The following is a 27,498-nucleotide window of genomic DNA, read 5'->3' on the forward strand; positions in this document are numbered from 1 at the left end:
AAAGCACAGCGCCTCGGCTCCGGCCGCTCCGCGCCTCCCCGGGGCAGCCGCCCGAGCAGACAAGGGAAGGCGGCGAATCTCAGACACAATGAGAGGCGAGCCGGGACTCACCCACAGCTCCGTGCCCCAGCTCATGGCTGCTCCGCGGGCAGTGCCGGCTCCGGCAGAGGCGGGGATGAGGCGTCGGGCGGCGGCCGGAGAACGGGACCCCCCCAGGCAGCGCCGGTGCCCTCGGTCACTGGGGAGAGGCGGCGGCGGCGAGGAACGACGTCGCTCCCAGCCCCAGCTCCGCCTGGCTCGGGAGGGGGAGCCGCGGAGGAGACTGGGAGAGGGGCGGGTCCGGCTGGAGCGGCGGGGCCGGGACGGGAGCGGCTGCCCCGGAGCTCCGAGCGGCCGCGGGGCGAAGGTGTCGCGCCCGGAGCGGCCCCGCGGCCGCCGCCTTGTTTGTTACTCATTAACGAGGCGACGGCGAGGCCCCGGGGCTCCGTGTCCGGCCGGCTGCGAGGCCTCCCCGCCGCCCCAGCTCGCTGAGTCACGGCCGGGAGCGGCGGGGACCCGGCTCGCCCCCACCTCAGCGAGCACCGCGCGGACACAGAGACGTAAACAACGATTTTTATATTGTTTACATCACAGCTCTGTATGCAAATCACAAATTGAGATGTTAGGAAAGGTGAGTTAGGCAGCTGAGGGAAAAAAAGCCCGTGTTTCACAGAGTACTTGGATGAACCATATCACTGACTGTAACAGGGAGTTTCCTCAGCAACTAGAAAAGATGCTAAATCCTCGTAAAACATTATTTTTCCACCTAAGTGTTACAAAGCTACTAATAACAAATGTTTTGAAAGCCATCTGAATTAAATTCCCCTCTGAGAGCGTGAATTTTTAAATTTTCCTCTCATTTTTTGCTTAGAAATAATTTTTATAGGCTGGGATAAAAATATAATAATTTTATCATTATAATATATATTATATATTATATATTAGATAATCAATATAATAATAAAATAATAAATATTGCTAAGTGTCTATACCATGAAACAAAAATTACTTAAATCATTTTTTGACTCCCAAGTCACCTTTCAGGTAATGTTCCTTTGCATGACAATTTAGGTTAAGTTCTATTTTCCATATGAAAGGAGCATGCAAATTTTTTTCAGATTGATATGAAATTATTGTACTACAATAAAATCAGAGTATCAAAATCAGCAGTGGACCTCACAGGTGAATATAACTCCTGGAGCAAAATGTTTCAGGTAAAGTCACATTACACCAAAAATGCATTTGGGTCCCCGGGGATCCACAAAATGAGTAAATGTGCCACATGCTGTGGTGACCTTTGTGTGTGCTCTTAGCAAGGTAATGGTCGTGAACCCTCCACATTTTGGATTCTGGAGATGAAATTCCATATGTGGGCACAGTTCAGTTAAAGTCTGGCACATTAACTCAGTTGGTAGATTGTATTAATTACTGAAAATACTCAGCAAGCAGAACATACACTGAGGATTCAGGTAAAGAGGCAGAAATATTTATTAATAATTTTTATAGTTTACTTATATGTTTGAATTCACTTAACTTACATGGCTTCCAGGATTGGGAAAAAACAATGTCCATTAAGTGCTGGAAAGATCAATCAGCCTTTTTCTTAGCTACCAGCTTGTCACATATCTTTATACAATTCTTCAAAAAATATAATTAGATCATACAATGAAATAACACGTGTTCAAAAAACAATTAAGTAAAAATAAAAATAATTTGTTCATTTTATGTGTTTTCAATGTATCTCTTGTAAATTAATACCTGTAACTTGCTGCACATGTAATAATTTTAGAAAGAAGCATTTCAACACTTTTTAATCACACAGCAATCCCTACTGCACTGTGTCCCAACCAAGGTTTATAAATGCATGCAACAATTTGGGCAGTTTTGTTCCTGGATGCCTGGTATGGCACTTTAGTTTTTTTTTAAAATGGTCACTTAGAGAAAAAAATGTACACTGACCCTTTAACAGACACTAGAGGCAAGAGTCCCGATGTGAATTTCAAATTTGTTGCCAGGATTTTTCACTTCCTGATTATTGTAGGTAAATTCAGATTTGCAATTTTTTCAGTTTAGATATCTAAAAATGAACCCTAGAAAAACAACTTTAGAGCAAAAATTTTCAACTTTAGAAGCCCCAGTAAAGTACTGAAAATTAATCTACTGGAAAATTGATCCTAAGTTCTAAATCTATGGGGTCTGAAGATTTGTAAGTCAGGCACTTAATTGGCACTCAAATTTAAATACTGGCCTTTCATTGCATTAAATATACATCAAGAGAGCTTCAATGCATTATATAAATATTTATTTATTTATATTGATATTTGTGGTTGGTTGATTGATACATGAACCTTTTGTTACTTAATTTTAAGAATTAATCAATTACTCCTATTTCTGCAAAATGTGCAATGCCAACATTCTCAACATGTCAGAACTTGTTTTTTATTTAGAGCAATGCAACAAAATAAAATGCTTTCTAGTGATTTGTAGACACTTTAGGAGAAGGAAACTGCAGCATAAATACAATATTTAGCTACTCAGTAATGCTTAAAAAGCCTAAATCTGGCAATAAAAGGTTTTCCCAGGACAAACAAGATTCCTTCTTTCCAGGCAGCTCTCCCTGAAAAACACCTTTTCAAACCCTAAGGTAAAGCAAGCATCACGGGCTGGAGGATGTTCTGGATTCTGAGTAACTTCACAACCTCCAGAACTCATAGAGAGGCTGCTCTGAAATACTGTGTAAAATAGGACAGGTGATAGCACAGCAGCTCTGGGCTACAGCTGCCTTTTAACAGCACATGTGCACGATAAAGAGGAGCAATCAAAAGATACTACCGAGCAGGCTTTGAACAAGCTAGCACCAGAACAGGACACTATCATAGCACTGCTGCTGTCTGGCTAATTATTCACTTTGGAAGTCAACAATTACACTTGGGAAGTCAGGCTGATTAGAAATTGTCCACAGTAACATACTGTTTCTGGGACCCAATCTAGTGTTTCTTCAGGCATTGTGATTCTCATTTTGTAGAGAATTAACACAAAATCTGCCTCAAAGGATGACGGAGATTCCAAAAAGCCAAATGCAAAGCCTATTTCTTCCCAACATATTTCAGTTGTTTTATTAGTGTTTGAATTTAAATATGGACACAACTGTTTTCAAGGCTGCTTTCTGATTTTTAGTTTGCTTTTAACTCATACTTCTTCCAAAAACAGAAGCACGTATATGTGTCAGGTACATACACAGAGATGTGCATTTCACCTTTACTTAACTAAAAGTCAATCAGTAAAGATCATAGATCACAGTAAGTACACAGGTAATTGATTTGAAGTTGAGACAAAAAGCACTTAGACAAATCATTGCAAAATTTGGAATTCATGAACAGTATATTAAGACCATGTGACTGAAACAAATTTTAATTCATTAAAAATAAAGCAGAAGTCTTAGCAGCATAATACTTACCACTTCAGCTTAGTGAGAAATCTGACATCAGTCACTTTTTTTACCCCCTTTTCCTGCTGAAGCACACTTGCTTTAGGAGAGTCCCGTATAAATCCTGAGCCATGCTCTCCTCCAGTTTAGCAGCTGAGGATGTGAAATGACCAAGCTGTAAGACAAGGGGAAGAGTCTACCACATCTCTGCGGGATATTGCTGGAAATGCTAAAATTAATCACTTAGAATTTTGACATTGTTTCCATTATCGGGGAATGTAACTGGCCCTAAGCCTAGAAATAATTAAACAAATATTACCCAAAAGATTTTCATTTTTCTAGTCACATCCTTAAAATCATCAGTTGGAAGAGGGAATGCAACTAAAGAGACTCAAGAACATATTAAAGACATATTCAAGTAATTTTACATGCAACAAAGGCTTCATGATAGATTGCATTGTTCTAGTATTCTTGTAAACCACTAGCTTCTCCTGGCAGATGATGACAACTTATTTTTAGCTTAGAATATTTACTTTTAAATTTAGCTGTTTCCCCCATCATTGACTCATTAATGCAGGCTTTAAAAGAAAACTGCCCAATTCTGCTTTTGGACTGAATCCACATAATTCTAATTATTACAGCAGTTGTGTATTTTGTTAATTCTGTTCACTTTTCAACAGAATCTACTTGAGTTTCCAAGTGTACCTAAGGATATTATCTTGGCAGAAAAACAATCGGAATCATTAATTTGGAGTGGCAGAAAAGCTATCTGGCACTCCCTGTGGGCACACTTTCTAAAGACAGAAGCAGCTTAGCTTTCCACTGCCACAAAACTCAGCAGGACCAAACAAATTACTTCCAAATATCTCTGTCTCAGTGTGAGGTGCCATTAATTCTTTTCTCTGCTAGCCAGCAGTCTCTTGGCATATTAAAATTAGATTCTTACTCCACAAAAAAAAAGGTTTGCATAAACAGTATTATCTCTTTTGGCTTTAAAACCAAGAGAATTTAGCTCCCTCCTTCCTTTACACATGTATTTCCCCCATCACCAGCACTCTAAGTGCTCTAATATTAAAAAATATTGATGTTCATAACACTTCAATGTGGTGAGTGGGTAATCATTACTTCACAGCTCAGGAAATACTCTGAAACAAAAGAATAGGTGTCCTGACACTTCAGCTTGTGCCCAGCTCCCCACAGACTTCCTGTGTCTCCCAGAGGCTGGTTAACCATAACCAGCAGTATGCAAAGCCTTGGGAGCTCTGCATCTGCCCAGAGACTTACTTCCACTCAGTTCCTATTTCAACTATTAGGCAAAATAAACTTATGGTTTTACTCTGAGTACTGATTTATTTTTTATTTAAAGCAGAAAAACACCAGGAAACTATATTAGTTAGACCACACCACTCCTGCTTCAAGACAGAAGGAAAACTTCATTTATTAGTGCAAACTCAGCCACTGCTTGGAATGACCTAATTCTAATTTTTCTCCTATCTCTGAATTTTTGTGGGAAGAACCATCCATCCCTTCCATCTTTTCCAGTCCAGTTCTTGTACTGAAATGAATTTTACATAGCAAAATAAAGGCTTTTTTCTTTTATTCCCTCTCATCTCAGTAAACAGAAATACATCCATAGTGATTGGATAACAGAACTGAAAGGACACTACAAATACCAGCTATAAATAGGAGTAAAATGAGAACTTCCATCTGCTTTTACGAAATATCCTGTGCTCACTTTGTTTTGCCTGCACTATAGCCAAGAGCACATCTTTCCATGCCATATGTAGTAGAGAAAATGTGTTGTAAATCAGCATCAACCAGCAATATAATAAGTATGAACAGCCATATTTCACAGGAATTTACTTTTTTTTCCAGTGAAACAAGACTATCACATGATAACTCAGCATTTCCTTTTGATATGAACTGTATCCCAACCTGGAGGCTGGACAATTATAAAATATCAGAAACACCCGAAAATCATTACTTTAAAATATGATTTTCAACTCTCTAATGTTTGCATTGCCTTCTTGAACACTATAAAACCATTTGTTTCCGCTGTGCATCCCTTCAAAATTATATCAAAACATAACCATAAATGGCTTTGCTACCTTAATTTCTGTACCTTCAGTTCACTTAACCTATATCTTCTCCATTCTCCCATAAACTCTTCCACGCATGTTACTTTAAATTAAAAGAATACCAAGCTGTATCTAATGTGCAGAGTTAAGTCTGGCCATGGTGAATTCTGAGATTCATTTTTTTTTCATTATCATATTATCTACAGGCATAAAGATTATTAGCTTTTAGATAATAACCAAAAACTTCAACAGTCACTGCTCCTAGCATCAATAGCAGCTTTCAAGCAGTGTATGGATTGACATACGTCTCAATATTGAAAGATGGAGACTGTCATGCTACTAATTCAAGCTGTAGAAAAATTAATAGTGGATGAATGTGTAGCAAAGGATCAGCATCACCCATTTTAAGATTTGCTAAACAATATTTTACTATCATCTGACTTTGACCTATGATCAGAAACAAATGTATGTGCAGTTGTGCAAAATCTGCTGTAGCATTTGAACACGCTCAGTATCCTAGGTTACTGTTTAATCTCCCTAACGAGTTTTAATTTAGAACTGGTTCACGCATTATCAGCACGGAGCTGCTCAGGTCACCCTCACTAGAGTTTGGGTTCTGAGGCTCAAACCATTTTCCGGGCTCGACAGCCGCCTGCCGGCAGGGCCAGCCCCAGCAGCGGCACAGCCACGGCACCGCCGCCTGCTGTTCCTGCTGCTCCTGCTGCTGCTGTTCCTGCTGCTGCTGTTCCTGCTGCTGCTGCTCCTGCTGCTGCTGCTCCTGCTGCTGCTGCTCCTGCTGCTGCTGCTCCTGCTGCTGCTGCTGCTCTGCTGCTGTTCCTACTGCTGCTGCTGCTGCTGCTGCTCTGCTGCTGCTGCTCTGCTGCTGTTCCTGCTGCTGCTGTTCCTCTGCTGTTGCTCTGCTGCTGTTGCTCTGCTGCTGTTGCTCTGCTGCTGTTGCTCTGCTGCTGTTGCTCTGCTGCTGTTGCTCTGCTGCTGTTGCTCTGCTGCTGTTCCTGCTGCTCTGCTGCTGTTCCTGCTGCTGCTGCGTCCACCAACCAGCCCATCCTGTCCACTGAACATCGCATGAGTTACATTAATGGGAAACCGAGAGGGCCAACAACCCCTTGACTGTCCTACCTTCCATGCAACTGCAGGTCATCACTTCTCTTTAAAGGATTTCATTTCAGTGGGTTTAATTTCACGTGTGCTTCCCTTATTTGATGTCTGGGGTGGTTCCTCCTTCTTTCATGAGAAAGCTGATGTCCATTGCATAATACCACATTTAACTGATGCATGGAAAAAACTGCAAAGTATCACAATCTGTAGGGAAACTCAAAAGTTATTCACATGTCAAAGAAAACTCTTTTCTTCCCACTATTAATCACATTAAAAGAATAGAAATCAGGAAATAAATCAACAATGGGAATGAGAACAGAGTGCTGTGCATAGAATAGATACCCCACTAAGCAAATCATTTACCTTTCTATGTCTCAATCTCACATTATTAAAGATAGCTACAAATCAGTTTATAATTTTTATTTCTTCCAAGTCAGATTCTGAAGCTTTCAAATACCAGAGGAACAAAACCAAAAATAAAGAAATCACTTAATTATGAAAGAATTTTGGTTTTGTGACATTACACTTTTGAAGCTTTATTTAACTAAATTCCAAGCACAATGCTTGCTCTTTGGATTTCAAAGGCAGATCAAATCCAACAGGTAGCCCATTGCATCCTAGTAAGAGACTTTTCCTCCACATTCCTTTGTCTTTGTACATTTCTCCCTTTGAGACAAGGTTACATGCAAAGGGAAGAATATACACAACATACTAAAACTGTTCTTTTCCCTCCCTAACGCACTCATCTTCTGGTAGCCAAGGTTTTTCCCTTTGGATTTCCCACTATCTTGAGAACTCTCCTTATGTTCAGATCTCATCAGCTGATAAATTTCCAAAAACTAAATACACAGAATGTAAGGGTTGTGTTGCTACTTTGTGTCCTTAATACTTCATCCACAAAAAGAAGTTACCATGTCACTATTTCCTATGTTCTTTTTTTCACATTTAAGAATGCACTATTTTCAGCACCAAATAAAAAATTACTCAATTTGAGGATTAAATTGCCCCTCTGCCTTGGAATATAGAGGCCACTGAGGCATGTTACAAAAATATATTCCAACACAGACATGTCTGAAAACTGTAAGCATTAGAAGCTTTATCATGTGTCCAAAAAGGAGAAACTTTTAATTATGCTATTGTAACACAGTCAATACCAGATATTTCATTTTAGGAAAATGGGCAATTCTCAATCCATTTTGCATACAAGTAAACCAAAAACACAGTTGAAGTAATCAGTGAAAATGTCCTCCCTCCAGGCTTGCCTGTTTCTGTAGTTCTTCCCACAGGACTGCGTGATTCATGCCCCAGATCCTTCATATTTGGAAGGGATGCCTGACAGCCAATTGTCTTCCTGAGAGCAAAGTTTGAAAGGTGATTTTTGCCTCAGAACATCCACTAGTGCTTTTAAAGAAAGATCAAATAATACCTTTTTACACATTTTGGGAAAGCTAAGTTGCTAACAGAAGTGATGTTGAGCTTAAACCCATTTTCACATCCTGCAGACAGGATAAATACCTTTTCCTATTCACTCAAAAACTGTCCTTTCATTTTAATGATACAATGTATCAAGATAAACTAATTTTTTGTCCATAACATTTTACTTTGCTTACATTTCTATAACTGTATTTTTTTTTAAACAACGGCTGTAAAAAACTGTAAAATTTTTGTAGAAATGAAAATATGATTATCTCCAACATTAGAACATATTAAAAACAAAACCAAGTTATTAATGGTTTAAAGGTAATGAATTTAGCTACATACAACTTGCCCAAAAATCCCACACAAATAAATTACCACAGGCATAGAATAGCTAATTCATCAGATAATATGGAAGATATATAACAAGTAAGTACATACTTAAGAAGCAATTGTATTTAAATTCAGATTTTTTACCTGCTTGCATATTAATTATCTGTGTGTGAAAATGGCACCAGTTAGGTGTTTACATTATAGTAGAATAAAAAAATATTTATTAGTCACATTACTCCTTCACACATTTTCTAACATTTTTACAGTGACGTCTCCTTTATTGCAGGCTGGGATGGCGAAGACTGTCGGATTTTGTTTTACTAACACTGCCACTGCCCTGACAAATTTACTTCTCTTCTGTGGATTACGCTGCTGCCTAACTGAGAAAAAAAAACTACCTGAAACTAAAACAACATTGAATTTGATTTCTAATTCAGCTGTGGTTTTTCACTGAGCTGACAGAATGAAACTTGAACACAACATTAATGAAACCAAGTCCTGGTCCATAACCAGGAATCCCAAGCACTAGGCTCTTACAAATAAATGCTTTCATCTCTGACAATGACTTTTACAAGTCTGTTGTTTTCCCAATTATTTGCTGTCTAGATGATTCACCCTACCATGAAGATAACATCTTTTTCCTCTACATAGTGCACCACCTTAGTTCTGTAGCATGTGAAAGTGTTAACTTCAAAGCATAGTGTAACATTGCCTACACCTAATTAATACTTGGATCATGCTTTGAAGATGTAAAAGTTTACAGTTACTGACTAGTATGTTTTCAACTAATACCAAAACTTGGCTAATTACTACTGAAATTAGTGTAGAAATCAAAGTTACACCTTGCAATATTACTGCTCCAACGTTAGTCACCCTGGGTGGGGGCTGAGGGAGAAATCAATTATTTCCTTTGAAACAAGACCAAAAAAATCTCAGAAGTATTATGAAAATGAACCACATGCACATTCAGCCTTAAAAGTAAGTGCAGTCTTTACATAGTTTGACACGTCTCCTATAAGTCTTCACCCCAGATATGTAAAGCATAGTAGCTGTGCCCATTTAAAATGCAGGGGAAAAACACCCAAACCAGTTATAACTATGGTCCCTCCTTACCTGAACTTTTGGTTCAAGCTGTGAGACAGAACTCTTCATGTATTCCTGCAGCTGAAGCAACAAGAAATCATGGCCATGAAGAATTAAAATCAAATGTCTCTTTCCCCAACATATGCAGGAGCATCATCTGTTACAGATTTCCAGATTACCAAAGTTTCTGCTAGGCTTATCCACACAGCAAAACCTGTTTATTGGATTTATCCATGACTGATGTATGGGATTAGGTGTATCCAACTGGATTCACTGTCTAATTATTTTGTTGCAAAACCTCCACTCCCCAGGTATTGGCTTTAGTTGTATTACAGTACCACACAACATTTTTACTCAATCTGTTTCTTTCCAGAAATGCAAAGCTCTAGCACATTTGTTGCCCCACATACCCAAGAAATGGTAAGTACTTCCAAAACCATTACTAAATTCTCAGAGGTTTTGATTTCTATAGCAATGGTGGCATGGAATCAAAACAAAAAGTACTCATTTAAATCAGGAAAAAAAAATCAAATTAAGTACAAAAATATTTTGAAAAGGAACCTATTGGTCCTGATTGTCAGCAAACCTTAATGGGCCAAAAGCAAAGCTCACAGACACTTCTTTTCATCACTGAGCTGCACAATACAGCATCATTTAGTCCCAGATGGTATATTTATCGAGTGTCCTTTTAATAAATCTGAGGGCTCAAAGAGCTAATACTGACTGTAAGCAAAATCCATCTGAACACTAGCCAGCATCCCACTGATATGCTCTCACTGTAAAGCTGCAGAGTAAAACTTTTCCATGTTAGACAGGTAAACAGTATAATACCAAAAGTAAATTTTACCATAGCATGCTTTATCTTTCATATTACACTTCCCCTCCTCCTCCTCCTTCCACAATATTTTGTGCATGGTTTACACAAAATCACAATCCAACCCCTAGGAAACTAAAATGAGGTACACATTTCAGAGTAAGGGTTTGGCTGTTCCACAGTCATCATGAAGTCACTTTACTTGGCATTGTTTCAAATGCCAAGTCACCTTTACTTGGCTTTGTTTCAAATGAAAACAATCTTCCCATACAAAATGATCAACCAAGCACTATTACACATAGTCCTCCTTTGTGGAGGTACTTTTAAAAAAATCTAAGGAACATAATTTATACTTTTGGCTTTCAGGGACATTTTCCATTGTGGCAGAGATTCCAGTGTTTCAAAATGTAACTCAATTAGCCACATGCAAATACTGAAATTCAAATACCAATTTGATGTTTAGAACCCCTAAGATACTCCTTTTAAAATACCTCAGTGTAGTAAATACAACTATATTCATTATCCACAATGTCATGCACACATGCACTTTATAAAAGTAACAGAATAGAAAGATTTCGTAAGTCACTTGAGCACTCTGAAACAGCCTGTCAGAGTAATTATGGAAAACCCACAGATAATCTCATTGACTCAATATTTAACAGGCACATCCTTAAACATGTTTCTTGTGAGACAAAGCAACAATACAGTTCACTAACCAAACTTTATGCTCTATGTACCTGGTGTACCAAAACCATCAGGGGTACCATAAATTCAAAAATCTGTCTTCACTGAGCAGCTCCTGCATGGAAGCACAACAGCCAAGTAGTACAAAATATGTTTGTTGAAAGATCAGTGAAGATTCTCTCTGAAAGTGCCAGAGTTTATTTTCATACTTGGGCAAGAATGGCTGAATAAGTAACCTCTAATCATGACTGTCTACATGAAATTATATTCTTACTATCTCAGCCTCTGCCTGTGGCCTTTCACTTTATGAAAGTATTCCAGCAGCTGGTATACAATCTACAGGGCTTTTGAGCAACTTCTCAGGTGCTGAATGTCAGTTTATAAAAATACCTGCATTGTAAAAGCAATTCCCAACAGGAAAGAGAGCAGATCAAGCCCAGAAATACTGTTTGCAAGCAATAACAACCCTAGTGCACAGCAATGCCATCCAAAAGCACTCTGGCTGTAAAGACTTCAGGTCATAAAAAGTGTTCAGTAAGCCAAAATAAAAACAGAGTTTAAGAAGTGTTTTTTGTTTATAAAGAAAATAAAGAAGACAGACTATTCATTAAATATAAAAGCAATTTTATAAAAACACATCAGAATTTTATTGCTTGAAGAATACAGCATATGAAAAAGCACAAGAATGTCCAAAAAGAAAGGTCACAAAAATTCAAACATTACACCATACATACCAGATGCAGTAAAATGTTAACCTGATTTCTGCATCAGAAAAGAAAGGTGTGAAAATATACCTAGCATTATTTAGAAGGAAAAGACTCATTTAAAATAGAAAGTGTGAAGGTGTTACAGTACAAATTAGAAAAGCCAACACTGCACATTAACATTGTATCACTAGACTAGATTTTCTACCTTTGGTACTTAAACCTTTACAGAAAACCACTTCCTCAATCAAACCTTGCCTAACATATTTTATGTAGTATCCAGGAAAGATGTTTTTTTGTTTTTTTTTCTCTTTAAAACTTAAACATTCAAACAAATACTCTTCTGCGTTTTCACTGCATTACTGCTTTTAAAGACATGTTCACATTTATTCAATATGCAACTTAACATCTCAAATTTAAATCAAGTCACTATGTGACTGAGAACTGAACACATTGCCAATTGGATCTTGTTCAGATATTTATGTAAAAATGGGCCCACCATTTGCTGTTTGCATTCTTATGTAAACAGACTGCTGCAGCCCTCCTCGAGAATTCTAAGTAGAGCAACTCGCTGAGGACGGAAGTTGATAAAACCATCCACACTGTTAGAGAGTTATGGGGTCATCTACAGCAGCATGCAAGTGGCTTTTCTAGTCTGCTCAGATTAGTGTACCAGAAGATATGCCAGTATTACTTCAAGTAACACATTAAAACTCAGCAATGGACACTACTGTGCTTTATTTCAACACAAAGGACAGCTGCTCATCCATTAAATCAACAGAACTATCAAAAGGACAAGTACATCATTTCTGTTTCATGTATTGCTGCTGATCACTCTTGGGGAACAGTTTATCAGAAATCTAGACTTACCTACAAACCAATTTGAGTGAAGAAAATGTTGTCTTTCAACAAGGTATCTTAGTAATCCAGCGGCAATCTAGTCTGGAGAACGTTAGCATTATGCTGACAATGACTAATCAAGGTTAAATAAATTCTCTCTTTTATGACAAACACACTGTTAGGGTCAGCTTTTGCCTTCTTGGGCTTGAATACTTAATCACTCCCTGTCACATCAGCAGAACAAACAATTTTTCTTCTTTAAGTTCCAGCTTTATATTTCAGCAATATGCATAAATCTGGACTACAAAATATCATCAACAACGGTTAACATTAAACTGGAGTGAAGTAATAGAAGAGTTAGTTCTTCAAACCAGGCAGTCTTTGAAGTGAAATACTCAGGACTGTCAAAAGGATGTCATAATAAAACCATGGGTTTATTTTTTTTCACCCCTATACAAAAAAAAATTACTGAATTTGTACAACTCCTATTAAACATACCTTTTCCTAGCTTGGTGAAAATGTATCATTTTCAAATTTTAACAAGTGTGGTGTTTGAGCATATATAATATTTATTGCCATATACACCCTCATTTTAAAAAGAACTAAGAATTCAGACTCTTCTATGCTGAACTCTACTTTTTTCCCATTAACAGATTATGTCTACTGTACCACTCCCCCAAAAAACAATTAAAAATTCTAAGTAAGATTTTATAGTTTAGTTAAAAGGGAAGAAATGCAAATGTGGATTTAGAGCTTTTTGTATAAATCTCACTATATTTTATAAACATGTTGTTTATTGTAACACTGTTTATTGATCAAATAAATGACGCACTGCTATCTAAAATTTCCATATACACCATTAAAAATCCAAAGTTGATATGATACTGAACCTTAAATCTTCAAGAGTTCAAAAAAGACAGTTTATACATGTACAGCACACAACAGCAGACACCCCTAGAATACCAACTGCCAGTCCACGATGCATACAAACTTACAGGTAAGCATTCATTTCACTGTTTTCGTTGTGCAGGAAAAGTATTTCTTAGTAAGACAACTCAGCTGGTGATTTTCAGATATCATCTTCATCATCTTCATCCTGAGAAGATCCTGCCTGATTGGATGCACTGGCTGAGGCAGCAGCGAGCTGTGCCTGTTGAGCTGCTTGTTGCATCTGTAGCCATTCCTGCTGTGCCAGTTCTGCTTGCTGTTGTCTAGCCTAGAGACATGAATTTAATTGTTAAGGCCATAAATAGCTTGTGAAGAAACTCTAGAACATTCTCTTCAAACACATTTTTATCTGTACCTGTAGATTCCTTTTTTATTTTTTTTTTATTTTTTTTTTTTATTAATTTCATACGCAAAACCACATTGAGAAGTACCTTAATTATTTGTACCAACAAGTTTAGCTATATTCTCTCTTCCTCTGAAGACACCACTGTTTGGAGGCCTTACACTAACAAAAACAACAGACAGAAACTAGTGTACTTAAGTTCCACTGTAAGGACTGTGCTGAACCACTAACTAATGAAAAATTTAACTGAGGCAAAGTAAAGGAAACTTTAGACATCGGTTTCAAGGGATCTTAACATTTAATCACAGTTCAGAGATGAGAACAGCACTGCTTTGTTGATTACAAATAACAAAACTTCCAATTATGAAATCATCCAACTGAACCACAGAGGCACACATTATCACAAAAACAAAGCAAGCCATTATCTTACTTTGCTAAGCAATCTTTGCCAAACAGAGCAGAGCAAGTCTTCTCAAATTCAGGTATGATAACTGAGGATGGCTTTGCTACAGAAAGGTACAGACTTCTACTGAACAGTAGAAGAGATTCTACCACAACATTTCAAATAGCCCAGAGTTTGCACTTGTTTTTTGTTAACTCTTGTTGATTTCAGCAATATACTAATTGATTGTGTTAAAGTTACAACTTCAATTTCTATTTGAACATTAAGAAAAAGGTCTCAAAATGTATAGTTTTCAATCTTTTATACTCTTCTATTTTTAGAAGTCGTCACTAAGACTATTATAACTTCCTTTATAATCCTACTGCACACACTGAATATTCTTATTTTTTTTCCAAAGCATCAAATTTTTTCAGTTCTGCAAACTGTAAGATGCCAAAAGATAATGTTTGGAAAAGAATCAAACCCTGTTGTTCAACTTAGCAATGTAGAAAAAAAAGCAGACTATTCTTGTATTATTACAAAGTGTCGCATTTTCCTCTGTTCTAGCACTGAAAAAAATTACAGAAGTAGAAACCTCTTCTCAATGAAAACTTTTCAGTATTTCAAACTTCAAGTGGTAGCACAGCTACAAGGGCTAGAAAACAATTTAAGACATCATAGTTTTAAAGGAAAGGCAGCAGCATCTGTCCACAGAGGAAGGCACAAATATTTATCAGACAGGAGATAACAACAGGGCTCCCTAGTGACCCTGTCCAGTGAAGTTTACTGTACACACAGAGAGCTGATGCTCCAGGAAACAGAGGCTCAGCACTTCACACTGGAGGCATCACTTTGTCAGTACCCACCCTGCCACATTTGTAATGATAACACTTCACCATTTCAGAAATGGGAAGAGAAAAAAAACCCACATACTGAAGAATTCCATTGAATTGGACTGACCAAGAAGCTCTACAAGCGTCTGGTAAACTTAACTAATTTACTAAACAACTCCAGTTAGGAAAACTCAAAAAAACCCCAAATTTATGAAGACCATTGTGTTGCACAAAAACTTAGACATTCCCCTAACTTCAAATATTTACAATCATTCAAGCCAGAAGTGTCAAATATTCATAACATTAACAGGCAGGCATTTTAAAAATAGAACAAGAAGCCAGCATTAGTATCATGCTCTAGAATATTAAAAAGATTAACACAAATAAATAAGCATGCACTTCTGTAACTATTTTTAAGACTAATTACAGTACCTCCAACAGCACATCACAGCTACTATTTTTGAAAAATGAGACTGTCATCCTTGAATCTAAGCAAACATTTTCCATATTACCAAATGCTATTTTTAAAAAACATTCATACAATCTTGTCAAACTGGCATGCTTTGTCTTAAATTAGAAGTTAAGGCACAGTAACAGAATTTAAAAAGAATATTCTTAAAATTGTCATTCCTTAGATAAAGTGTGTCTCGCATAAGGAGGTTTCAGCAATTATTTTTATGTGTTTTTTCAGTGATACTGTGGAACTAGTATTCCCTTAATAAGCCTTGGTTTTGCTGCTTTTTTATTTTGTGTATCATGCTGAGTTACTTACACAAAATGGTAAGTAAAAAACAGGTATCAAACTTCCTATTTGTAAATCTTACCTAAAATCCAGCAGCAGCCACATTGGTCTTTCTAATTTAGTACAATCAAACAAGAGTTAGGCACATGTGACTTGATCATAACTAGTTCACTGCAATAGCTACATGGTATGCTGAAATTTTAAATGCCTTAAAATTCATCATGCAATAGAGATTAAAGTAGTTGGCGTGTCATAAGATGAAAAACAACAGTTTCAGCAAGATACAAGTATTGCAAAGGGGAGAGAGGTCACAGTAATCAGACATTAACCGAATAAGCATTTTCATCAGAGGAAACCAAAGCAAGCAAAGAGAGAAAATAAGACTGTGGCCTTGGTTAAGAGAAAAAAGCAATAGCAGATAACTTTCTCATCTCTTAGTTTAGAGAATGGTCTTGCCAAACTAAGAGAGTAGTCAAGAGAAAGATGGTGTAGAAAGACAAATAAAATCAGGTTTTAGTCAAACTGGGAGATGTGCAACTATCTGGGAAAGTTGGAAGAGGATAAGGCTGGGGTGAAGGAAAATGTGTGTGTGTCTGTGTTAGTACACTATTTGCAGGCAAGTGCTTTTTCCGTGCCTCAATGGTCTCTTTAAAAATTTATGCATGACTTCACTCAATTATAATCTTGCCAAGAATGAAGTTTCTTTCCAAGTATCAGAAATAACATTTGTGCACTGATGGTCATAAACAGAAAAGCAATTTTCACTTTTTAATGCTTCAAAATGGGTAAATTCCTAGAAAACACCTGTTCTTCCTTTACTTCCTCAACTAATTCTTAATGTATTCTCCATGATAGACTAGAAATACCCAAGTAGCAGCAAAACCCCATACTTTTTAAAGCTAGAATATGAAATATGTTCACATACAGAGTCCTTTATGTCAAATCACAGAAGTAACAAGTAGCAACTTCTTATTTGTTGACTTCACATTCCCCAATTCAAACAGGCCAAGGTCAATAGCATTCCACATGCCAAATCAGTTCACAAGGAAGGGGATACACTTCTTGAAGTGTGCACATGTTTGTGTGGCCCTAGACCTGCAGGATTAATTATTCCAACCTCATCAGGACAAGTACTGCTTCACTTACTTGTGCAAATAATTCCTGTTGCTGCCTTAGTAGCTCTTCTTCCGGAATGCCGAGGTTCTCCAAGCGTGAACTGGCCTTTCTTCTCTTTAGTGCTACTGTTTTGCATTCTTGTAAGACCTCTTTTACTTCACTGATATAGGAGCCAAACCCCAAACTTTCTAGTGCTAGAAAGAAACAAAAAAAAAAACAAAACAAAACAAAACAAAAAACAAAAAAAAAAAAAAAAAAAAAAAAAAAAAAAAAAAAAAAAAAAAAAAAAAAAAAAAAAGAAAAAAAAAAAGAAAAAAAAAAAGAAAAAAAAAAAAAGAAAAGAAAAGGCATTGTTTACCTTTTACAAAGTTTCTGATAATAGATACTGATTTTTTTACTTAAAAGCAAAATATTTGGTAACTTTCCTATCATCTGGTGACAAAAATCTCTCTTCTTAAAAAGACCTGACAGCTATTTTCCCCTCTCTATTCTGCTATGTCCTTTAGGAATTCATGGTTTTAGGCTAAAAAAAATTAAGGGTCATCAACCAAAGGTCATTCAACCAAAGAAGCTTGCACTTGCAAAGGATTCAGGGCTTTCAGATAAACTTTGTTAGAGACAGTCATTATTCTCCAAAAGACCTCTTTTTCCCATCCTTTCTGTATCAGAATTGACATAATTTATAGCTAAGAAGTCCTTCCTATCTGAATTTACTCTCAGAGATTCTACCTTTCCAGTTTTTGCAAGTCTTCAGTAGAAGGTAAATTAGCAACCTATAACAGAGCTGAAGTGTCACATGTAAAATGATCACAAATCCTTCAAAAAGGCAGAAATAAATATTATGTTGGGGTGCTGAATTTTAACTTTTGTCTTTTAGTATCTAAATTGCTATATATAAAATGCATAGTTCACACATATAAAGCTATATAAAGTTATGTATAAGGTCTTCATTATTATTTATTTATAATTTATTTATAATATTTATTATTTCTGAACAGAACCCCTTCTATTTATCTCCACATTAAAATGTATTATGAAGCTAAAATCTTGCACTTTTATCTGCCCAAAGAAATTGTTAAGGCAGCTATATCCTGCAACAACACTTTTTTTAAAGAATGCAAAGGTAGCAGAAAGGATGATAAAAAGCCAAGTAGCACATGTGACAAAAGGCAGTTTCCTCATGCACCATTTACTATGACATGACTCCACACACGCCCAAAGTGAACCTATTGCAGAATATACTGGAAACATTACATAAACACCAGTTATACTAGAAACAAGCATCAGTTTAATAAAAAGCATGGTTAATTTTCTAGCATTTACACAATTCAGAGTGTACAGTACAAGAGTTGTTTTAACCTTTATCTTCACTTCAAACTTTTGTGACAAGCTATTTAAGAAATAGCACTAAACTGCACAACAGAAATCAATAGCTTGTTACAAACAAGATCTTACTTACAGAAACTCAGACAATATTCTAACACTAGTTCTGGAAGCAACACCTTCCTAGCCATAATTACAGCAGCATGTCATGTCATGGGCAATCTAAACAATAGCCCAAAGGTATTCCCTAAGTTTTCAGCTTCCAATTTGTTCTAAGGAAGACAACTCACACTGTCTTCAACAGGGCTGTGGGTGCTGCTCCCTAGTCATACAGCACTACCTTCCCTTTAACAGAGAACACCTGGCAAAGGAATTCACATAATACTTATTTTAAAAAAAAAAAAAAAAAAAAAGGAAGTTAAAAGACAAACTGATTTAGAGATAATCAAATTAGTTCAGAGACAGTATGCCAGTTCAGCCTCAGCCCACACACAGACACTGGAAACACTTCTTCCAATTAACCCACAGTTTCTAGGAGAATTAACAAAAAACTTCAGAAACTCGTTTCATCCAGCCTCAGCAGAGAGGAGGCAAATCCATGTCTCATAGTCCAGAACTGGTTATCTTAATACTCTACAGATATTTAAGAACTCATTCAATTTTAAAATGCAAACAGTATATACAGTAAACTTTTGTAAGCCATACTTTTTTAACCAAACTGAAGAAATCTACTAGTCTAATGTCACTAAGGAAAACCATCATGGCAAAACCAGAGGTCAACCAGGGTTGGCAATCTGATGCAGAGTATGAACAGCTGCCGAGTCTGAAGTTACCAGCAAGATGGGTTTTTACAGAAATTTTACATGGCCCCTAAAAGAAAATAAATTAATAGAAAGAACTTACAATTGTGTATTATATATAACAGACACACACAAAAATAAATTTCAAAACCTCCATGTGATACAACCAAGACAGATTTTTACAATTATTCAATATTACAAAGCTATGAAGAACCATATATGCATCATAAATCTATTGCATCAAAATTCTACCGACTGTGAAAAAACTGACAAAGTTTACCATCTTCTTGGAGCACATGAAGGCTCACAGAACACATGAATGGAAGGAATATGAATCTCTTTATACCACCATGGTGCTAAAATGTGGGACAAGTGATTACTCCTCTATCAGAGCTGCTACTTCATCAAAACTCAAAGGCTTCCTATTTTTTGAGCCTTTAAACATGCCATCCTACCCAGACTGCTGAAAATTAAGTGTCTTCCTGAGGCTAGAATTATCCCACCAAATGTAAACAGCTGAATTCCAAAACATAGCATTTGGGGGGATAACACAACTCATATTTACAAACACCAGATCACAATTATCCTTTCCCTGGTTTCCTCCTACTCTTAATGACTTCATAAAGGTGCAGGTCTGTGAATAATCAGTGACACATAGTTAGTACTACTTTTATTTTATAAAATCAAGTCGTTAATATCTGAGACTTTTAAATTTTTATGCTCCTTTCAAAGAAAAAAAGAACTTCCAAAATAAAATCCCAAACATCAACAGCTGTGTGGGATTTTTTTTTAAATTAAGTGACAATATGCATACTGTCAGTATCCTAACAGTCGATTAGAAGAAGCGACAAGACTTGGCATCAGTGCACAGCCTACCTTACTCTACAACAGTTCCATGTAGACCAAGTAATCAAAGTAAACAACTTCACAAAAAAGGTGATTTTACAAGTCATCATTTTCAGAATTCAATGAAAATTTAATTTCTCATAAAAAGTCTGCTTTGTCACAGGTCATATAACACTCAAACAATTCTATTTTCTGTTCCAGGATGGAAGAACATTCATTTGCTTACTAGAGCTGCAGATTCACAGCTGGGTTCCTCATGGTGGAATTCAACAATAAATGTGGAGCTCTCCATTTACAACTATTACATAGCCTTGATGCTTTTGGGTACTCTCCAAGAAAGCTGTCTTGCATTTTGTTACCAATAGTAAGTGTTGGCATAGTCTGAGAACATCTATCAAATCAGACCTCTAATGGGATGCAAGAAGCCTCTGCTTTCCCTTCCCCATGCTGTTGACAGCACTGTGCCAGTGCTACCACACAATAAAACACAGCAAGGACCTCATCTATCTGAAGTATAACCTAAGGGTAGAGAGAGTTCTTCGTCAGCAGATGGCCACACAACCACTTTAACAGTGCAGCAAAGGAAGGGGTGTCTCAGGCAGCACTGTGCCAAACACCTAAGCACAGTGACAAAGTGTGGTTTCACCTCACCTCTAATACAGTCCAGCAGCAGAGTGTCACCAGCTGCAGAGTGCCTGTTCCTCTTCTTCTGGCCCAGCAAAATACTCTTACTACTTCTACTTCCCAGTCTAGTAACTTGTTTACAGCTCCAGTCAGCCAGCAACTCACCTGAGAGGAAACCCTGCTCTGCCCTAAATTCTCAAAAGCCTCAGGGTCGGTGGTATCTGCGGGTGCCAGATGCAGCCCTTGGAGGGTACAAAAACTCCTCTTGGCAGCACCCTGTGCTTATGTGGACCAGGTGATGGCTGTCAGCCTCATCTGACTTCTTAGCATTCAGAAAGAAAAAGATACATGGATGGCCACAGCAAACAAACTGCCTTATTTGTTAGCACCGGTGTCATGAAGCTGCATTAGGAGGCATTCAAAATATCAAGTATCAAGAATGTATGAAGATGGATGAAAATGCTGAAATACTCTACCTGTACACATAATCACTGTTTCCAAAACTGGTAACCAAAACCCTCAAACCTCACAGAGGGATAAGTGACAGGCATGTGAAAGGAGCTAACAGCAGTTAGAGCTTCCTTAAACATAAGGACAGCAGAAAATCCTTTCCATCTCTAGAACATTATAAAAATGGATACACTGCAAAATTTTACCAGAAACTATAGATTTAATTTGAAAATAACTTTTCCTAACTCTAAGATGCAATAACACAAGGACATAGAACCCAGCAAAATACTTGGCATGGGACCATCTGCTGACATTATGCACAATCACTTTAGTTTCAATTTCTCTTCCAAAAAACCCAGACCAAGTCTAGGACAGTGATAGGTGAAATTTTTTCTATGGACCACCAGTACTGGGCACAACACACTCTCACATGTAAACCCTTTACTGCCCTCAGCCTTAAAGATCGTGTCTATTCCTGTGTTAAGAACTAACCTCAAACATTTTTTGTGGTGACTTGAAGAAATCCATGTATTAAAGAGCACCACACCTAAAGTATGCTTCCATGGGCAAGCACAGGTTTTACTTTACATCCTAGGCTTCTGTGATGGAACTACTTTACAAAACTTTCAAGCTTACATGTATTTAATTTAACATTAAAGTTCATGCATGCTACATATTTTCTTTTGCTGTTCATGACCCAATCAAGTACTTGAATATCTTCTGGTGAGCAAGGTAACAAATTTCAAGCAAACCAATCTTTTTCTGTTGTTTCAAACAGAAAATATTGCTTAAAAGAAAATCATACAATGACAACATTTTTAAAACTAACTTGATACCATCACAGCCCTGAAAATAGCTCTGCTACAAATGCTGCTGTTAATATCTCTCCTAGGCAGCCGAGTAAAGTACTCTTTCACTACTGCTGCTATAAATTTGTTTGCAGCAGACACTGGTATCAACAACCCTGGCAAAAGAAACAAAGCAAATGAGTTCTGACAAACGATGCCTAATGCAGACTTCAGGTTGTGACAGAATTTAAAGAAAAACAAACAAGACAGAGAGAGAACTCGCCTTTTATTCAAGCAAGCAGAAGCGCAAGTCAACAGCACAGAAAGATACAAGGACATAGGTCACGTTTAAATGCTTTCTGCAACAGATACGAAGATCCAACATTAAACAAGGAGACTCTAAGGACAGCCCTAAAGAAACAGACTCTTTAGAGATTCCAGACAAGACTAGCATGGAATAAAGCCTGGGCCGCACATAATCAATCTCCAACCAGAAAGACATTTACTACATTCAGAATCTTATAACACGATGCATATCCATTCGAAAAAGCAGACCTTGTTTCACAGGTACGAGGAAGTGATCTGGTGACTTCACTCAGAGCATCACAGGCTTCTCTGAAGCACAAAATCAGAGGTTTTGGTCCTGAGCACACCCAGCAGCCGCTCTAACCACACAAAGACAACCTCGCTTGCAATGCGACTGGCAAGCCGGACAACACACGCTTCTCTCTCTCTCTTACGAGACCCTGCCTTTTGTGTTCCACGTAGCTACAAGCAACCGGAGAGGAAAAAGGGGCAGCGGGACAGGAGCGGCACACAGGTGTCCGACCCGGCAGCGGCACAGCGCCCGCGGAAGCTCACCTTGTATGACATGCTCCGGGGATATAGTTTTCTTCTCCGATTTGTTGCAGATTTCGTTGGCCTCGGAGGAGATGAGGTGGATGAATTCAGTGCAGCAGTTGACCACCAGCTCCCGGGCGTCGTTCGCCACGCGGACGTTGGGCAGCGTCTCTTTGATCATCTTGTTGATGGCAGCCCTGGGGATGGTAAGGTCGTCGTCGTTGCCGGACGACGAGGCCATCCTGGCTGCGCTCGGCTCACGGGCTGCGCTCAGCACCCGCGCGGGGCTCCAGGGCGCGGGGACCCGGCGGGGGCGGGCGGGGCCGCGGGGGGCGACGTCGAGGAGGGGCGGGGGACGGCGGGGGCCGGGCCGGGGGTCGCTGCCGGGCCGGGGGGTCGCGGGGCCGGGAAGCGCTGCTCGAGCTCAGGGCTCCCTCGGTCGCGGCGCCTGCCACTGCCGCCTCCGCCACATCCTTCGGCCGCCGGCGCCGCTGCCTTATGACCAGCCCGAGGGGAGGCGAGCGGCGGAACGCCCCGCTAGCGGCGCGGCTCGGCTCGGCTGGCCCCGGCCGTGCGGCGGCCGCGAGGCGGAAACGCTCCGACTCCGGCTCAACCTGCGAGGGACGGCGCTTCCGCCGGAAGCCGGAGCAGCTTCCGCCGCCGGCAGCGCCGGAAAGGCCGCGGCGCCACGTGCGGGCGGCGGCTGCAACGGCGGCGGCGAGGGGTTCTTCAGCCGCCCCCCTCCGCCAGGAGCTGCGCTCGGTCGCCACACGCCCTTCCCCTCGCTTCCGGCGGCAGCAGGGGATCTGACAGCCCCACCAAGCTTGTCCCTGAAGCAGGACGGGCTCGGCGCTTCATCCGCTGTTTATTTACGACTTGCAGGCAGGGCTGGTTTTCCTCGGCAGCCATCTATTACAGTGTATTTTCTGCTTTCGCTCACTCCATAACCAGTAGTGTGACGGAGAAATAACCAGACCACAATAGTGTTTGTGTAAGGCCCATTAGACCCACAGTCCTGGTCTTCCTTGCAAGGAAAAAAACTTGCAGGGAATGCAGGCCAGGGCGAGCTGCAGGGCAGACAACCACAGCTGAGCGACACTGAGGGGCTCCTGGCAGGCCCAGCCCTTCTGTGGGTGTCTCTGTCCAGCACTGACCCGCAGCAGGTGGCAGTGAGGTCTCGGGCTGCAGAGGGGCGATTGCCAGGCTCCCTTCAGCCCCGGCAGCACTGCTGCCATTTAATTCCCGCTTTCTCCTTTCAAGCCTCGCTGCTCTTTCCACCTCTCTGCCATCCATACGTTGATGCTGGGCTCCAGACACCCGGTGTTTTGCAGGAGGTGTGAGCTAGGAACGTGCACAGGGGCTGCTGCGGATGCTCTCGTCCCCTCAGTCCCTTGCCTGCTGGCCCAGGCTTGCCCTGCATGCCCCTACACCTTGGGCCCAACAAAAGGGTCACAAGAGCAGAGCAAGCCCTGCATTAGCTGTGTTAGCCCTGCAGTGTTTGGTACGCGCAGGAGATATGAGCTCCTCTGGGGAGAGGCAGGGCGGGGCAGGGCCGCTGCAAGTCCCAGCACGGAATTAAGATTTTGGCTTACTGAGACGGTATTGAGGGAAAGAGAAAGACAGTTCCTGCCTGGCGAATAAGCTCCAGCTGGGCTCTGTGGGTGAAACAAGGGCAGCTTCTGGAATGTGCTGAGAAACTGCAGCCTGGAGGCCCGAGGGACACCCGGCCTTTGCCTCAGCGCGGGGCAGCCGGCAGGGCCGGAGGTCAGGGGGCTGGAATGCCGGGCAGGAACAGAACTGCAGCCCAGTCACCCTGCTCGGCCTCAGCCCACTTGGAGGACTAGGGCTGAGAAAAAAATAGGGAAAAGACCTGCTCTACATGGTAGAATTTTGGTTTAACACATGCTTATTAGGATAGCTTGGAACAAGAGGGTTCTGTGTCAGACACGGAAAATACCGAAGGCATTAAGTGGATTGAGATTACTTATTACTGACAATATTTTGTTTTCAAAAAGTAGTACCCAGACAGTAAGAAGGTATTTTAAGATGCTTTAAAAAAATATTTTATTGTTCACTAAGTGCAATATGCTAGTAACCATTTCATATAAAGGAAGCATTCCAAATATTATAATAAGTATATATGAATAATAAATATTCTACTTGTTATATTTTAAGATTGATGAGACTTTCTCTTATGTTGCTGATAACTAGATCTGACTTCTGGAAATGAGAATGCCAGTGTGTGATTGAGGGATTACTTTACTGATTCTATCCTAACAAGTAAAAACATATTTTTATTATATTAAGAATCTAAATAGTTTGCATACTGTACACCTCTCAGTGTGAATTATATCCAAGTAAGTAAAGGAGGTCAGGTTAATACTGAATACACCAGTATCAGTCAGTGTTCATGTTCCTAAGAATACATCTCTGGAAAAAGCAAACACTAAACAGAATAAAACTATAGTTAGAGAATTTTAGTTCCAAGGTTCTGCAAACTGTAACATTCAAGAGATACATATTGAAATTAATATCTTAGCTGAGCTCAAATATCTTGCATGCCTTTTCATAATTGCAGACCAAAGACATTTGAATAACAACATACTGTGTCATCAGTAGCTACAAGAAGTAATTCCAATTTGCACAGTATAATCTCATAATTATTGTGAGGGCTTTCCCAGGTCAAAGCTCTTTCTGCTTCTCCACCGTAGCAATTTGATGAAGTTGAGACTTGCACTGAAGATTTTGTCATGCTGAAAAACCATTTTGTAGAATATGTCAATGGGTAGATCTCCATTTGGATCTGCATACTTCAGAGTTGTCATTGGAGTATACAAGGTGTTGGTCTGATGGCGAAAAGGTGGATTTTCTGCAAGAATTATCTTTACTGTGTGCTGTAGAGGAGAAACAGAATTTTTAAAAAACCTTTACCAAGACAGTAAAAACCCAATTTTCAGTTAAACTGTGGAAAAGTAGACAAATAAAGTGCTAGAATTATGTAAAACCCTGTATGTAGTTTTATTAGAATATCATTAGAGATTCTTCTTGAAATATTTAAAGCCCATAAGAAGTATTTCTTATTTATTCTTAGTAGTTCTATTTCTGTTTATACCATGCTGATAGCACCTGACACCTAAGTATCCTGAGTGGTCTTCCAAATTATTGTGGGCTTATATGTGTACAGTAGGTAGATCCTGTCTTTTGCAGTTCACTGGGAAATGTTCAGGACAGTGCTTTTTGCAGCAAGATCTGGGAATCTTCAGTTGACACTGAAGCTATTCCTTACCAGCAAACACCTGAAATCGTCATCCTCTCCCACAGCTTGCCTAAACTTGTCTTCCTGCAGGAAGCTCCAAGCACCAGAAACATCCATGTTTCTTTTATTGTGCCTCAGTGGCCTGGGATGGCTGAGTGAACTTCCCTTAGTGGAGAGATTACGAGTGAGATGGGAAGGACAGAGCTTTACCAGTGTTGGGAACCCTGGGTGGATGTATGGTAACAATGCAGAATATTCAGACTTCATCAGAGGATGTAAAGGGCAGCTAATATCTCAGTGATACTTATATTACAATTCATATTTGTCTTCAATACTTCAAATTGAACATTCTTTTAGTATTCTGTAGACTTTTGTTTAAAACTCTGAAAATTGTTTTGAATTTTTAAAAAAACTTTTTAATTGTGTATATTACATTTAATTAAATTGAATGCTTCTACTAGAAAAACCCACCAACCAACCACTGCATTTGTAAATTACAAAGAAAAAGAAGAAAAAAAAAAGATTTTTTAATGAGTTACCTCTGCAACATCTTCAGCACTTTGTCCTAGGCTCTGGAAAATTTGTTTGTAATTTTTAAGGTAAATATTAGTAAACATTTCAGCTGTTTCTTCATCTGCAGCTGAAAGATCCATTTTCATTCCATCTTCAAACACTTTTCTTTCAAACTCCGTAATGACTGGCCCTGGTTCAATCAAACTTAACCTGTTAAAAAAAAAAAAGTTAACTGGTTGTTGACTATCCTCCATGGAAAATACATTCCTCAATCCTTCTCCAAAAGGAACATTGAAAAGTTGCACTAGCAAACAGTATATAACAGTACCTTCTGTAAAGGCAATCCATTCTGCAGTACTGCTGTCCTGCTCCTCCCTCCCATCCCCATACAGCAGTAGAAATCTGCATAGTTTAACTTTCAGAGAAGTGCTGTAATTTAATTCATGGCATAAGTGAGCGCAGTTGTTACCTGCTCTCTCACAGCTGTGGAATCTAAGGGTGATTTATTCACAGGGACTTACCAGATACTAAGAAAAATAATTAATGGATGGTAACAAAATTCATTTCTTTCTGGACCAAATCCTGTGTAGGTTTCTTTGTTTCACATGATAACACTAGAAGTCGCTGAAAAAGATGGGGGAATTGTCCAAACATGGATTTTCTTTGTCAAGCTGTTAGTGTTACATGATTTAAGGTCCCATCACTATATAATAATAAAATACAATATAGAGATTTTTACTGTGGGTGGACAGATTCTGGCTGCTGCCATATTTGGTGTATTATAGCAAATTACTGAAATACAGTTACTGGTAAGATTTTTCCTGGTTATTTTCTCGGGCAGAGAAAATAACTTTATTCTTCTATTCTCAGGCAGAGTAATAACTCCCAGCCACTGTGTTTATCAAAAACACCCAATCTTTGGGCCTCTTATTAGACTTGAGTTCTTCAGGGGACGTTCTAAAAGCTCTTCTTTAGAACTAAATCAAGCTATTGACCTTCACGGCAGAATTCCAGTTACTGCTGGAATTAAAGCTTTTCTCTTGCATGATTCTTCCCATTAGACCTTGAATTTTTCCTATTATACTTCCTTTTATAACTTCCTTTTTGCTCTGTCTTATACTCTTGAAATCTCATTATTTGAGATAATGAAGTCACACCAT

The 27,498-nt window shown here is 39.0% G+C and overlaps 4 protein-coding genes across 6 annotated transcripts in view; 1 reads left to right on the plus strand and 3 right to left on the minus strand.

The window, feature by feature from the left end:
- FNBP1L (formin binding protein 1 like) overlaps window positions 1–425 on the minus strand; it is a 58,125-nt gene extending 57,700 nt beyond the window's left edge. The window contains exon 1 of one of the 3 annotated variants that reach the window (XM_015635827.3): window positions 112–304. In XM_015635827.3, the coding sequence (XP_015491313.1) occupies window positions 112–135 (24 nt within the window). In that variant the 5' untranslated portion in view covers window positions 136–304. Of the gene's footprint in view, window positions 1–111 lie in introns of all 3 variants that reach the window. The other 2 variants (XM_015635826.3, XM_015635829.3) reach the window with 2 other exon arrangements.
- LOC107208022 lies at window positions 153–8,863 on the plus strand. Its single transcript, XM_015635832.3, has 2 exons — window positions 153–670; window positions 8,696–8,863. Exons 1-2 carry the CDS (start codon window positions 176–178, stop codon window positions 8,861–8,863), a joined length of 663 nt encoding a protein of 220 aa, XP_015491318.1. The 5' UTR covers window positions 153–175.
- A 2,734-nt stretch (window positions 8,864–11,597) lies between these two features.
- Window positions 11,598–22,899, minus strand: DR1 (down-regulator of transcription 1). Its single transcript, XM_015635837.2, has 3 exons — window positions 22,591–22,899; window positions 16,929–17,092; window positions 11,598–13,750 (listed from the first exon to the last, which is right to left on the minus strand). The coding sequence occupies exons 1-3, from the start codon at window positions 22,808–22,810 to the stop codon at window positions 13,604–13,606; spliced, it is 531 nt and encodes a 176-aa protein (XP_015491323.1). The 5' UTR covers window positions 22,811–22,899; the 3' UTR covers window positions 11,598–13,603.
- Window positions 22,900–24,595: 1,696 nt separating this feature from the next.
- On the minus strand, window positions 24,596–27,498 carry LOC107208378 (retinol dehydrogenase 8-like). The gene is made up of 2 exons (XM_033516419.1): window positions 26,365–27,498; window positions 24,596–25,463 (listed from the first exon to the last, which is right to left on the minus strand). Exons 1-2 carry the CDS (start codon window positions 26,590–26,592, stop codon window positions 25,230–25,232), a joined length of 462 nt encoding a protein of 153 aa, XP_033372310.1. The 5' UTR covers window positions 26,593–27,498; the 3' UTR covers window positions 24,596–25,229.

This window comes from Parus major, chromosome 8 (genome assembly GCF_001522545.3).
Source record: "Parus major isolate Abel chromosome 8, Parus_major1.1, whole genome shotgun sequence".
Lineage (NCBI taxonomy): Eukaryota > Metazoa > Chordata > Aves > Passeriformes > Paridae > Parus > Parus major.

Bases quoted from the DNA above. Each gene is read 5' to 3' on its own strand.
- LOC107208022 (XM_015635832.3), top strand. From the start codon at position 176: ATGAGGCGTCGGGCGGCGGCCGGAGAACGGGACCCCCCCAGGCAGCGC. The intron at 671-8,695 runs GTGAGTTAGGCA...CCTTTATTGCAG, and splicing joins AAATTGAGATGTTAGGAAAG to GCTGGGATGGCGAAGACTGT.
- DR1 (XM_015635837.2), bottom strand. From the start codon at position 22,810: ATGGCCTCGTCGTCCGGCAACGACGACGACCTTACCATCCCCAGGGCT. The intron at 17,093-22,590 runs GTGAGCTTCCGC...GTTTCTTTCTAG, and splicing joins CCCGGAGCATGTCATACAAG to CACTAGAAAGTTTGGGGTTT. The intron at 13,751-16,928 runs GTAAGTGAAGCA...TCATGTCTCTAG, and splicing joins AACAGGAATTATTTGCACAA to GCTAGACAACAGCAAGCAGA.
- LOC107208378 (XM_033516419.1), bottom strand. From the start codon at position 26,592: ATGGAGGATAGTCAACAACCAGTTAACTTTTTTTTTTTTAACAGGTTA. The intron at 25,464-26,364 runs GTAACTCATTAA...TCTCCTCTACAG, and splicing joins GTGCTGAAGATGTTGCAGAG to CACACAGTAAAGATAATTCT.